The sequence below is a fragment of the Lynx rufus genome, unplaced genomic scaffold (genome assembly GCF_022079265.1).
Source record: "Lynx rufus isolate CCGP_SWC_20201006 ecotype Redwood Valley unplaced genomic scaffold, mLynRuf1.p SCAF_3, whole genome shotgun sequence".
Lineage (NCBI taxonomy): Eukaryota > Metazoa > Chordata > Mammalia > Carnivora > Felidae > Lynx > Lynx rufus.
Genome location: NW_025814845.1, coordinates 101,103,792 through 101,116,653, shown reverse-complemented (window position 1 = coordinate 101,116,653; position 12,862 = coordinate 101,103,792). Strand labels below are relative to the sequence as shown.

At 36.2% G+C, this 12,862-nt stretch overlaps 1 protein-coding gene across 1 annotated transcript in view; it reads right to left on the bottom strand.

Annotated features, from left to right (window-relative positions):
- The window catches only part of SPATA5 (spermatogenesis associated 5), a 363,095-nt gene that overhangs the window by 347,271 nt on the left and 2,962 nt on the right, over window positions 1–12,862 (bottom strand). The window contains exons 2-7 of the mRNA XM_047091209.1: window positions 10,840–10,961; window positions 9,394–9,551; window positions 5,274–5,332; window positions 4,045–4,683; window positions 2,970–3,099; window positions 2,646–2,702 (exon numbers count right to left, since the gene is read on the bottom strand). Coding sequence (XP_046947165.1) covers window positions 2,646–2,702; window positions 2,970–3,099; window positions 4,045–4,683; window positions 5,274–5,332; window positions 9,394–9,551; window positions 10,840–10,961 — 1,165 coding nt within the window. The remainder of the gene's footprint in view (window positions 1–2,645; window positions 2,703–2,969; window positions 3,100–4,044; window positions 4,684–5,273; window positions 5,333–9,393; window positions 9,552–10,839; window positions 10,962–12,862) is intronic.

The following is a 12,862-nucleotide window of genomic DNA, read 5'->3' as shown; positions in this document are numbered from 1 at the left end:
AATATACCTATGATTTTTAAATTTGATACAATCCATTCCAATTACAAAACTAAAAGGGAGTACTCTTAAATTCTTAACTGAAATGCACATGCAAAAGAATGAAACTTAACACCATACACAAAAATAAATTCAAAAATGAATTAAAAACCTAAATGTGAGATGTGAAACCATAAAAACCCTAGGAGAGAGCACAGGCAGTAATTTCTCTGACATTGGCCAGAGAAGCATTTTTCTAGATATGTCTCCTAAGGCAAGGGGGAAAAAAAAAACCTATTGGGAATACATCAAAATAAAAAGCTTTTGCATAGCAAACTAAATAATTAACAAAACTAAAAGGCAATCCTACTAAATGGGAGAAGATACTTTCAATGACATATCCTATAAAGGGTTACTATCCAAAACATAAGAAGAACTGATATACCTCAACATCCAAAACACAAATAATCCAACTAAAAATGGGCAAAAGACATGAACGTACATTTCTCCAAAGAAGGTATACAGATTGCCAACAGACACATAAAAGATGCTCAACATTACTTATCATGAGGAAAATGCAAATCAAAACTACAATGAGATATCACCTCCCACTGGTCAGACTGGCTAAAATAAAAAACACAAGAAACAACAAGCGTTGGTGTGGATGTGGAGAAAAAGGAACCCTCATGCCTTATGCTGGTGGGAATGCAAACTGGTACAGTCACTGTGGAGGTTCCTCAAAAAGTTAAAAACAGAACTACCCTACAATCCAGCAATCACACTACTGGGTATTTACCAAAAAAATACAAAAATACTCATTCAAAGGTATGTATGCACCCCTATGTTTATAGTAGCATTATTTACAATAGCCAAATTATGGAAGTAGCCCAAGTGTCCATCAATAAATGAGTGGATAAAGAAGATGTGGTATTAATACACAATGGAATATTATTCAGCCATAAAAAGAATGAGATCTTGCCATTTGCAATAACATGGATGGAGCTACAAAATATAATACTAAGTAAAATAAGTCAGTAAGAGAAAGACAAATACCATATTATTTCACTTACCCTTGAATTTAAGAAACAAGACAAATGAGCAAAGGAAAAAAAAAATAGAGCGAGAGAGGGTGAGAAAGAGGGAGACAAGCTAAAAAACAGACTTTTAAATATAGAGAACTGATGATTACCAGAGGGATGGGTGAAATAGGTGATGGGGATTAAGGAGGACAATCGTCCTGATGAGCAATGGGTGATATATGGAATTGCTGAATCACTATATTGTACATCTGAAACTAATATAATACTGCAAACTATACTGGAATTAAAATAAAAAACTAAAAAAAGGAAATTTAATGCATCAAATTTAGGGCTTTAATTAATAATATTAAGACAAAGGCAATAGGATGAAAAACCTTAGATTAACTGTTCTAACAGATCTGAACTCAATAAAAAGAAGACTATTGAGAATAGTCTACTACTCATGAGTCTATGCCCAAACAGAAGTTGACTGCTAATGCCCAATAAATTGTTATGATTGCAACAATTCAGAAGATGAGGCCAGAGATGTCCCTTGAAGCAGGTGTAAATTCCAAGGAATAGAAATTCCAATAAACACTAAAAAAAAGTCGGGGGGGGGTGGTGCCTGGGGGCTCAGTCAGTTGAGCATCCAACTTCAGCTCAGGTCATGATCTCAAGGTTTGTGGGTTCAACCCCTGCATCAGGCTCTGTGCTGACAGCTCAGAGCCTGGAGCCTGCTTGGATTCTGTGTCTCCCTCTCTCTCTGCCTCTCCCCGACTCGCAGTGTCTCTCTCAAAAATAAATAAACATTAAAAAAAGAAAGAAATTCCAAATGCTCACCCTCTTTTTTTTTTTTTTTTTAGCCTATTAAAAAAAGAACTCTCAAGATGATGAGTTCTCCCATAAAATGATGTGAATTCTCTCACAATAGAAAGCTTCAACTTCCAGGAACATAACAACAAAAACAACTACATAATAAGGTATACCACTGGTTCTCAAATTTTTAGTATTGGGACAACCAACTACTTTTTTCATCTGCTGTCTCTGGGAAAAAAAAAAAAAACTTTAAATATGAAAGTTCCTTTGACAAGAGTAGAATTATGGTAAGTTAAAAACCAAAACAGTGGTAGAGACAGCCTTATTACAAATAACATTACATTACACCATGTTATAGACCACACTCTTACACTCATTGCAATGCAACAGGTAGCCTAAACTGAGGAATAATCAAAGCGAACTGTTTCTAAAGAGCAACATATTTGTCTCTTTGAAGCAAACTATAATAAAAAAAAAATTAAGCATAAAGGGCTACTATGATACAATCTACTAAGGCAACTAGATAAACTGGATATGCCTAAGTACTCTAGGTATTCTAAAGAAAGAAAATCATACATTTATATGCTCAAGCAAAATCACCTGACTTAACATCTGTTTTAATTCTCCTACTTTATGTAATTCAGTAACTCATCAAACTTTCAAGACAATTAGATAAAAATACATTAAATACAACTTCATTAGATTTATAATCATTGCTAGTGCTATCGGTATTATTTTTGTACTGTTCTTTCACGCTTCATATAGTGTTAGTAAGTGTACTTTGATTACAATATCCTTGACTACTAATTACAAACATCTAAATGTAAAGAATACCGTAGAGTGGCTTCAGCAAATATCTGACGTAGCCTTGCTTCTGTCTCCCCATAGAATCTGTAACAAATAAAATACATTTAAGGACCAACTTTTAGTGTTTTTAAAGTTTCGTCTTTAAAAGTTCATCTGACTTTTCATATATTTCCAGAATACTTAAAACTTTCAAAAATTATTTTCAAAACTTAATTTTTATACACAATTAAAAGCAAATTTAAAGTATTTCAACATATGAATATCCCGAGGGAATGCTATGCAGTCATTTTTTTGAAACACATTTAAGAAGTATTTAATAAAACTGTTTATTCTATTGAATTATGCACCTACTTGCTTATAATTTCAGGACCATTAATTACAGAAACATAGGCTCCGACTTCATTAGCAACAGCCCTAGCAATCATGGTCTTCCCAGTACCTGGAGGGCCATAGAGTAACACTCCTCTAGGTGGAGGAATTCCTAGAAGAAAAAGAAGACTGTATTCAACATTAGTAGGTTTCTTGTGTTATCATATGATTGCAAACATGAGTTGTAAATTTACCTTGTATCACAAAACTAAAGTAAGAGTCAGACCTTCTGACCCTGCCCCTTCCCCTCAAAATGTACTAACTGGCCCCAACACTGATCTCCAGAAATGATTTTTTCTCTCTCAGTAGACCCAACCAGGCCAGGCACACTGGTGAAAAACTGGCTGGACATCCACGAAATTGCTATGTCCCATCCCACACAGCACAGTTCAATAATCAGAACACAAAGCTCAGACAAGAACAAGGACATCCAAAACAAGCCATCAATCTTAATTTTCATCCAACTAGCCAACTTAGACTATATAAAGATTACTAGCAAAATGTCGATCCAAGGGTTCATTCCATATTTATATACAGACTCATGAAAAAGGAAAAGGCAGAGAAAGAGATGGTAGGCATCAAATACATGCAGAGGATCTGGGCAATTACCATACAGAGGAATCCCTGAGTTTCCTAGGAGCCAATCACTCCCTTAACCACTTGCTTAAATGCAAATAGATCTGCACACAGCTACATTTCCTAACAAAGAAATTTTACCCAACATATTTGAATGTTTGGTTTACTTCTTTGGTCACTGCAGCTCATCTAGAATGACAAGATACCAATTCTAGATCCAATACAAACAATTGTGGAAGTATGCAATTAGAAGATACAAGGCTGCAGCTAACTCACATTACAATCTAAAGAGATAAAGCATGAAAAAAAGCTCACAGTTTAACCGGCATCTCCCAAAGCAACTCACACCTCCTACCATACCTACTACTCAGGAAAAAAAAAAACAAGAAAAGAAAGTGAACAATTATTTAAATGGAATGAGCCAACTGCTTTTTAGTTCGAATTTAATACTTCTGGGTGCAATACGCTGAAGGAATCATACCGTAACTCTTGAAAAGTTCAGGCCGCTTGAGAGGCAATTCAATTATTTCTCTAATTGTTTTCAGCTGACTATTTAAGCCTCCTATCATGTCGTAAGTTACTTTGAATTGGTTGTCTTGCTCTTCTGAATTTGTACAAATCTTTGTAAAATTCACTCTCGTTGTTGAAGAAATAAAATAAAAAGTATCAGTGTTGTGCTTTGTTCCCACATAGGCTGACTTTAGCAATCTCTCTTCATTAACAAGTTGCTCATTTCTTCCTTTGGCCAATTCAAAACTACATTTAAGTCCTGTGATCTCTGCTAGTTCAAGTCCACTGTTGTCCCTAGGACTCTGTGTAACATCTGAAAAAATGTCACTAGCTTTATTTATCATTCTGTCATCTACTGGTTTGCAAGGAGTACTGCTTGATGTTGGATCCCGAGGCTCTTCCAGATCTAACTGGCTCAGCTGTAAGGCTACATCCAGGGTACTGGTGTCTATGTTGGACTGTTCACAGGCCATTCCTTGAGTATCAGTGTCATTCTGAGGCCTTCTCAATATCATGCCATCTGTCCCTTTCACTCTCAACACTTGCAACTTGCATGGTCGTCCATAGAATGTACAATACAAAAAGTTGCCTGGTAAAACAATCTTGCCATCTAGAAAATAATTTTTTAAAAATATATGTTAGCATAACTTTTACCCATTTAATGTTTAAATAGCAATTTATTCCATCTATTAATAAAACTACTGAAAAACTAATCATATTAATAATTGCCATAAAAAAGAGACAACTTAATATTCCCATTTGATAGAGCACTATCTAGAGACAGAAGGACAAGATAACTCTTTACAATCTTCCACACACTCAATACATCTAGAATCCTATCAACTCGTCAACACATAGCCAGGCATTCCATATCTAATAATAAACTCACCTAAAATGGCACACCTGCCTGATACTCCAAGGTAACATTTCTCATAGGAAAGACCAAGAGCTCAAAGGTTAAAGTCTCAGTTCTAACACTGACTTTGTCCGTAGACAAATCATGTATTCTCTCCACTGCTCAACTACCAATCAATTGAGAAAAAAATCCCTATCTCTAAAGGACATTAATTCATTGAGAAGAACATTCTCCACACTGTTGAAGATAACTATGATCTATATAAGACTTCAAAGACACATTACTTTATTTACTGCTACCTTGCTTCTTACAATTTAAAAAACTATTTAAAATATGTCTCTCACCTAGTTTTCTCAGAAGACAACCAGTCAGTTGTTCTTCATTAATATCCACATTTTTGTCACTATAAAGGGCAGGGGAAATAGAAATCAGCATCGAGTACACCAGAAACTAAAACGTAATATAAAATTACATATACATAGTTGTAATGCAGACCTAGTCACCTGGAAATGGTTTATACAATACTGGAATGATTTATGCTTTTCAGATATTTCTTATAGCCATGAAAAGATGATTTGCAACTTGGTGTCCTAATGACCTAAATCAATGTTCTTCAAAATATAGAGTACTATCCATTAGTGGATCATGAAATCATTTCAGTCAATCTCATCCAGCATTTTTTTAATAGAATACAAAATGTCAAAAGTACATCACACATAGAAAGGGTAAATACTGCTTAGAAAAGCATTACTTTCTTATACGTACATTCATACACATCTATATACTCATGTATACAGGTACACACGTGAGTACATGTGTGCACCATATTTGTGGATGTATACATATACTAGATCACAATGAAATGTATTTTTCATTGTGTGTCATAGCCAACATTTGAAAAACACTGATCTAAATTAACCACCCCTTTTCTGAAATTGCCTAGCTTGGAGAAAGGCTTTTACTCATAGATTACTTCACTTCTGTTCTATAATTTAGAATTTATCTTTCTAGAAAATTAAGTCCTTATAGGACATTACCTGAAGAGGTACAAATAAGAAAAAGGGAGAGTAATGGTGTAATGGAATTTTATTCTGGAGAAAGGGCATGCCTACAGAAAAATGAGAACCCTTTCTTCCAGCTAATGATTGTTTTTCAGAAAGGTTGCTTGAGTATAGGAAGTAGGTACATCTAAAAATCTTGTGAAGAAACATGTTCTTGGACAGTTCTCAGAATAGGTGCATTTTTCCTTATTCCACACATGTAAGTAGCCCATACCAGCAGAGGAGGCTACGGTTGTGAGGTTGTCCAGAGATTGGTGGAAAAGTGATAGTTTAGCTCAAGAAGAGGTATATTAGCAGACCCATCTGGTCCAAATCTAAGCCTTGTTCTCCAATCACTTTATCAGCAACACACAAAACCAATAGTGTCAACTTCATTATTTGCAGATTCACCCACCTGCTACAACTTATTTGTAACCCCAAAATCAATACTAAAAGAGCTTGCCTAGTCATTCACGGACATGTGTAGAGCAGGCAAAACGATGGAGTCACTAAACACTTTCCTAGCTGAGGTTGAAAAAGAACTCTTGTTTTCATTCTTCCAGAGACAACAAGAAGATGGCAGAGATGGTAGGAGGCAGTGCAGTGTACAGCAGAAAGTGCAGCTCGTGGGTGAGCTGGAGATTTGAATCCTAACTGGTATCTGTCAGTGAGGTGGCCTCCGGCAAGTCACTCAACATTTCTGAACTACCACTTCTCTTTTATAAAATAAAGAAGTGTGGGGCGCCTGGGTGGCTCAGTCGGTTGAGCGGCCGACTTCGGCTCGGGTCATGATCTCGCGGTCCGTGGGTTCGAGCCCCGCGTCGGGCTCTGTGCTGACAGCTCGGAGCCTGGAGCCTGTTTCAGATTCTGTGTCTCCCTCTCTCTGACCCTCCCCGATTCATGCTCTGTCTCTCTCTGTCTCAAAAAATAAATAAACATTAAAAAAAAAAAAAATTAAAAAAAAAAAATAAAATAAAATAAAGAAGTGAAAATCTATCAGAATGAGTTGTCTTGAGATTATAATGTATGGTAAGATATGTATATGTATATATTTATACTAAATATGCACTAAATATAGTAACATTATTAGCATATGCTATTATATATAACATACGTTAAATATTTAAACATAAATATGTAATATTAAATATATATACATACATTGCTAATGCAGTACTCACAGCAACTTTATAGAACATACTTAGCACTAAGAATGAGAATCGACTGTGTATTCTTATAGAGAGAAAAAAAAGAACAAGGGGGAAATTTCAAATCAAATGTATATATAAACTACACGGGAAACTGTATCTCCTTAAATGCTTAAATTCACTTCTGTTTATAGAACTCTGAAACCAGTTACATTTTTTTTTTTTAATTTTTTTTTTTCAACGTTTATTTATTTTTGGGACAGAGAGAGACAGAGCATGAACGGGGGAGGGGCAGAGAGAGAGGGAGACACAGAATCGGAAACAGGCTCCAGGCTCTGAGCCATCAGCCCAGAGCCTGACGCGGGGCTCGAACTCACGGACCGCGAGATCGTGACCTGGCTGAAGTCGGACGCTTAACCGACTGCGCCACCCAGGCGCCCCTGAAACCAGTTACATTTAAATCATTTCTATTTATTAAACTCTGAATAGAAGATATTCACAAACGAGTATAAGAATGGAAAAAATACTAAGTTTTGCTTTTAAAAAATGAATAGGTGCAGATAAAATTACTTCCACTAGAAGGAGCTCTAACCTTACTAATAAAATTTTTCAGAAGCAAACGAAGGGTATGATCCACAGATTAAAATTACTGATTTATCTTACTTGAAATTAAGTTTCTTGTCTAAGCTCTGCTGCCACATTTAAAACACAAGATTTTTTAATAAAATTGTAAAGACCAAGCTGCCATTTAAACACATACAGTCCCTGTATAGTAGGTTATCGTCATCACCTAAGACTGCTGCGCCCTCAAGAGGTCACACTAGCTAGATCATCAAAAATCCAATCAACTGATGCCTGCAACCTGCAGCACTGTCTCAAAACACTCTAAAGATAAATACCATTTAATCTGTGTAGAACTACTACCTAACCCATAAAATAATGGGTAAGTTACTTCTCACCCAGGCCATTTCCTCATCTTCAAAAAAAAAATTTTTTTTTAATGTTTGTTTATTTCTGAGACAGAGACAAAGCGTGAGAGGGGGAGGGACAGAGAGAGAGGGAGACAGAATCAGAAGCAGGCTCCAGGCTCTGAGCTGTCAGCACAGAGCCCGATGCAGGGCTCGAACTCACAAACCGTGAGATCATGACCTGAGCCAAAGTCTGTCGCTCAACCGACTGAGCCACCCAGGCTCCCCTCCTCATCTTTAAGAAAGGGATAAATATGGGCACCTTGTAGGATGTTCGGAGTATTAAATGAGAGAAGAAAAGGTGTGTATGCATGTGTGTGTGCTAGTACACAGCTGGTGCACAACACATGCTGAGTTTTCCTTTCCCCTCTTCCTTTTATTTTACTGTTTGCTAAAATGTTATTAAGTTCTCTGAAAAATGTTTCCTGGTTTATAAGAAAAAAAAAATATGCTAATGCTCAAGCTTGAAATCTACAAAACTATCAAAAGAGAAGAAAACATTTTAAAATCAAACTAATGACTGGAAAATGTTTTGTGATTCTTGCAAACAGAATATCCAAGATGACTGGTGATATACTTTAACTGCATTGATAAGGTGATTCAAACAATTAGTCTTTGATGAGGGACTTTCAAAATCTAATAAATATAACTGTTTTATTAGATTGAATAATCAATGAGTTAAAATACATAATCAGGTACTTTGCTTGAACAGTCTTGATTAAAACTTATTTCTTGCCTATTCACGGTAATCTACTCCCTCCTTTACAACATCTCTGATTACACTGCGATCCAAGATGAAAACTACTGTGGAACATACATCGGTAATAATTCCTCTCACCAAAAAAATCAGGGCAGACTCTAATCACACGGCAATACAGTCTCTAGTCCATATATTACGTAGCACTCATCTAGCTTATACTGTCTAATACAGTAGAACACTAGCCACTCGCCACGTGTGGCTATCGAGCACTTAAATGTGGCTAGTCCAAATTGAGGTGTGCTGGCAAGTTTAACATACACAGTGGATTTTTTAAGACTTAGTTTGAAAAACAGAATGGAAAATAACTTATTAACAGTTTTTTATAGTTAGTACAAGTTAAAATAAAATTTTACAATTGGTGTAATACTAAATATTAATATTGAAATAATGACTAACTTACATATTAAATATTTCACCAACTTGATTTTCCTTCTTAAAAGTGGCTACCAGAAAATGCAAAATTATATATGTGGTTCACATTTGTGATTCTTGTTCTATTTCTGCTGGGCAGCACTCATTTAGATTGTCACCAAAGAAAAGCACCAAACCTGAGTGTCACATCCATTTCCTCAGCCTGAAGCACAGCACCCAATAGAGGCTGGACTTGAATGGCATCACCAACGCTCACGCCCACATTCTTTTGAGCCATTTCACTCAGGCCAACCTTGCCTCCAGGAAATCCTGCCACAGGCCAGGCCGTATAGACCTGCCCAGAACACAGGAAATAAAAATATGAGAAAATAAATATTCATAGAAAATCATTAATTTATAAGGCAGAAAACTAAGCACAACTAAGTATATGGATCTGCAAAACACAGTCCTCACCCCCAAAGGACTTACAATCTGACACAAGTTACAAAAAACTTTATTTATTTATTTACTTACTTATTTACTTATTTTTGAGAGAGAGAGAGAGCACAAGTAGGGAAGGGGCAGGGAGAGAGGGGAGCAGAAGATCAGAAGCGGGTTCTGTGCTGACAGCAGCGAGCTCAATGCAGGGCTCAAACTCACGAGCTGTGAGATGATGATCTGAGCCAAAGTCAGATGCTCAACCAACTGAGCCACCCACGTGCCCCCAAAAAACTTTTTAAATGAGTACTTAATTATGTCTTTTTGTGAAGATTAGGAATGATACCACGGTGAAATAGGTAGAAGATTTGAAAGGTAATTTACAAAAAAGAGACAAAGGCATTAACATGCAATAAGAAAATGGGAAAAAATACTAAAGACAAGCTAACAGTAAGCCTGGCACATAAACTTCATCCAGGAAGTAGTGAAGGAGCTGGCACAAGAGCTTCATGGGAACCTGGATCTCATTAGACTTAAATGTTAATGAAGAGAAGTGAAGATTTCCAGCTCCAGATAGTGGTCTGAGCTCATATATTTATAGTCTCCACAAAACACAGTGAAGAACTTTTTTTCTTTTTCTTTTTTAAGAATAATGAAAAGAATGAGAACTGTGCCATCAGCACCTAATAGATTTCAAATCATTTTCAGAGGACGCCACTGGATGAGAGAACACTGACTAATCAAGCAGCAGAAGACATAGCAGAGGCAGAGGCCGGCAGCAGGAAAGACCAACCTGGCAAAAATGATCCAGGAAAGGTTCTGGGTTTCGAGCCTCAAATATAATGAATAACAATAAGAACAAACAGCTGAAAACAGGAAAAGTAATCACATATTTGTGATGACACTCATATTTGAGAGGACACTCATACTCCCAAACAACATTTCTATGAAGAAATACAATTAACAAACTGGAGGAGACAGGGCTGCTAGTGTGTGTCACCACCTTGGGAGAAAAGGCCTCTGTCTATATTATGACATTTAGAGGCTACTATTGCCAGGGTAGTCATAGATATCAAAGGAAGGAAAAGTTTATACAGATGTGAGGGTCATTTAAAATATAGTTTTTCATTTATTACTTTGTTGAAAACTAAAATAAAAAAACATCACAAATCTTTCTAAACTAAGGAAATGAAAAACACTCTTACCTCTTGTTTTCCATCCAAACTGGTAAGCAACACTGGTCGACCTATACATATATTTGCAGATTTCATAGTGTTGAGTCCAAGTTGAACAAGGGAATTTTGGAATGTTTTAGGAACTCTGTCATCTACCAAAAAGGGAAAGAAAATTATTTTCATACTATTTTATAACTACTGAAATTAAAGCCTGCTTTCTGTTGGGAGTAAATTAAAATTTTCTAGCCACATAACCAAATGAACGCACTTACCATACTCTGGAGAAACCACAGTTCCAATCCTCTTTATTTTAATGAAAAGACTTAAAACCAAACCTTTCTAAGGGTCCACTGACTGACAGTTTGAGTGCTAACTAAAAGAGGATGTCTTATGGGGTAGGTATTAGTTTCCATCTTTTAAGAAACATGATCTCTAACTTTTTTAAGAACTGCACATACCTGCAACAAGGCTTTTCATACTTGCATAGCAACCTTTGTACTACAGATTCTAAGTCGAGTTGGCTACTAATATTCAAAGGCTTGAGCTGGGGAACTGGCATTTGGTTCTGGAGGGTTAAGTTACATTTCCACTTCTGATCCACATGATAGCAATTCAAGAGTTTTCTTTTCTAATCCCAGGAACATATGGATAAAATGGGAACACAGGTCTTATTCCTTAGGCAAGTACACACTGACCAAAATGACCATTCTGTGTTTTCAACTTTGGCCAAGGACAGGAACCAGAATTCAGCCCAGCTGACGACACTTCTGAAAATGATGTGCTGATATGTCCACCCCCACCCAACCACCTCCTCAAGTACACATTTGGTCCTTCTTTTGATTCTTTCAGCACCCTATGCTGTCAGATATTAGCATTTATCATCATAATATACATTTGTTTTTCAGTCTGACTTTCTCCTAAACCCTGTGCTGCTTTGGCAGGAATTGGGTCAAATTCATCTTTGTATCTCCAATGCCTAGGAGTGCCAAATATAGCAGTCGCATAATAAACATCCATGAAATCAGTGAACATACTAGATGGCTACACAGCATTTTACTTTTCAGCACAAAATCAATGAAACACTTACGAAATTTTAGCTTGTCACAAACTTTGTTACAAACTTTATTATTAGACACATAGACCATAATCATAGTTCTCTAATATTGGTGTTCCTTAATAATCAAAAAAAGGATACTTTGAGTTTAAAAGGAACTAAGTCAATAAAAATAAAATCATGAGGTGTATCTAATTATTTTTTGCCACTACAAAATAACTACACAACACACTTATTTTCTGTCATCATCTGAGAAAAACAAAGCATCTCACAGAGCTAAGATTAACAGTACTGAACACTTTATAAAATAAGCATATTTCACAATATGAGGCTGAAAAGAAATTCAACTTTCCTACGAGCATCAGGTCTCTTAACATAGTTTACTCATCAATAACACCAAAGAATCCTTTTGATGACTTAATAATGTTCACTTTTCTGCCACTTCTGTCTTTCTAAACCTCAATAAATTACCCTTTCCTCTTGAAAATTACCTCCCAGGTATATCCAGTCCTTGGCAAGACTATAGGTTTTCTTCTTCCTTCCATCCTATCCTGCACATTCACCATGCACCAGAATTTGACAAATCACAGGCTTCTCTAAATACTCCACTTCCTCCTTATCACCAATGAAGATCATGTTCAAACTCTCATTCACTGGCCTTATTTCCTAATACATCTCCACACATTCTCTTACAGTCCTCATTCCTCCAATACCATACTTTAAAAATATACCTCAACATCCACTTTCCCTATTAACTATACGTTATTGAGCACTTTATGTGCCAAATTAACTAATGAGACAGTAAAGGTCATTTCAAACAACCATCCACTCTTCATTTGTTCTTTCAGCAAACATTTGCTATGTGCCTACAACATGGCAGATAATACGTTAGGCACTAAGAATACAAAGTGAACAAAAGCAGACAGTCCTTGGCCTCTCAGAGCTTATGATCTAATAGGATGAGGGAGTTATTAAACAATCACTGAATAATTCTGTAGT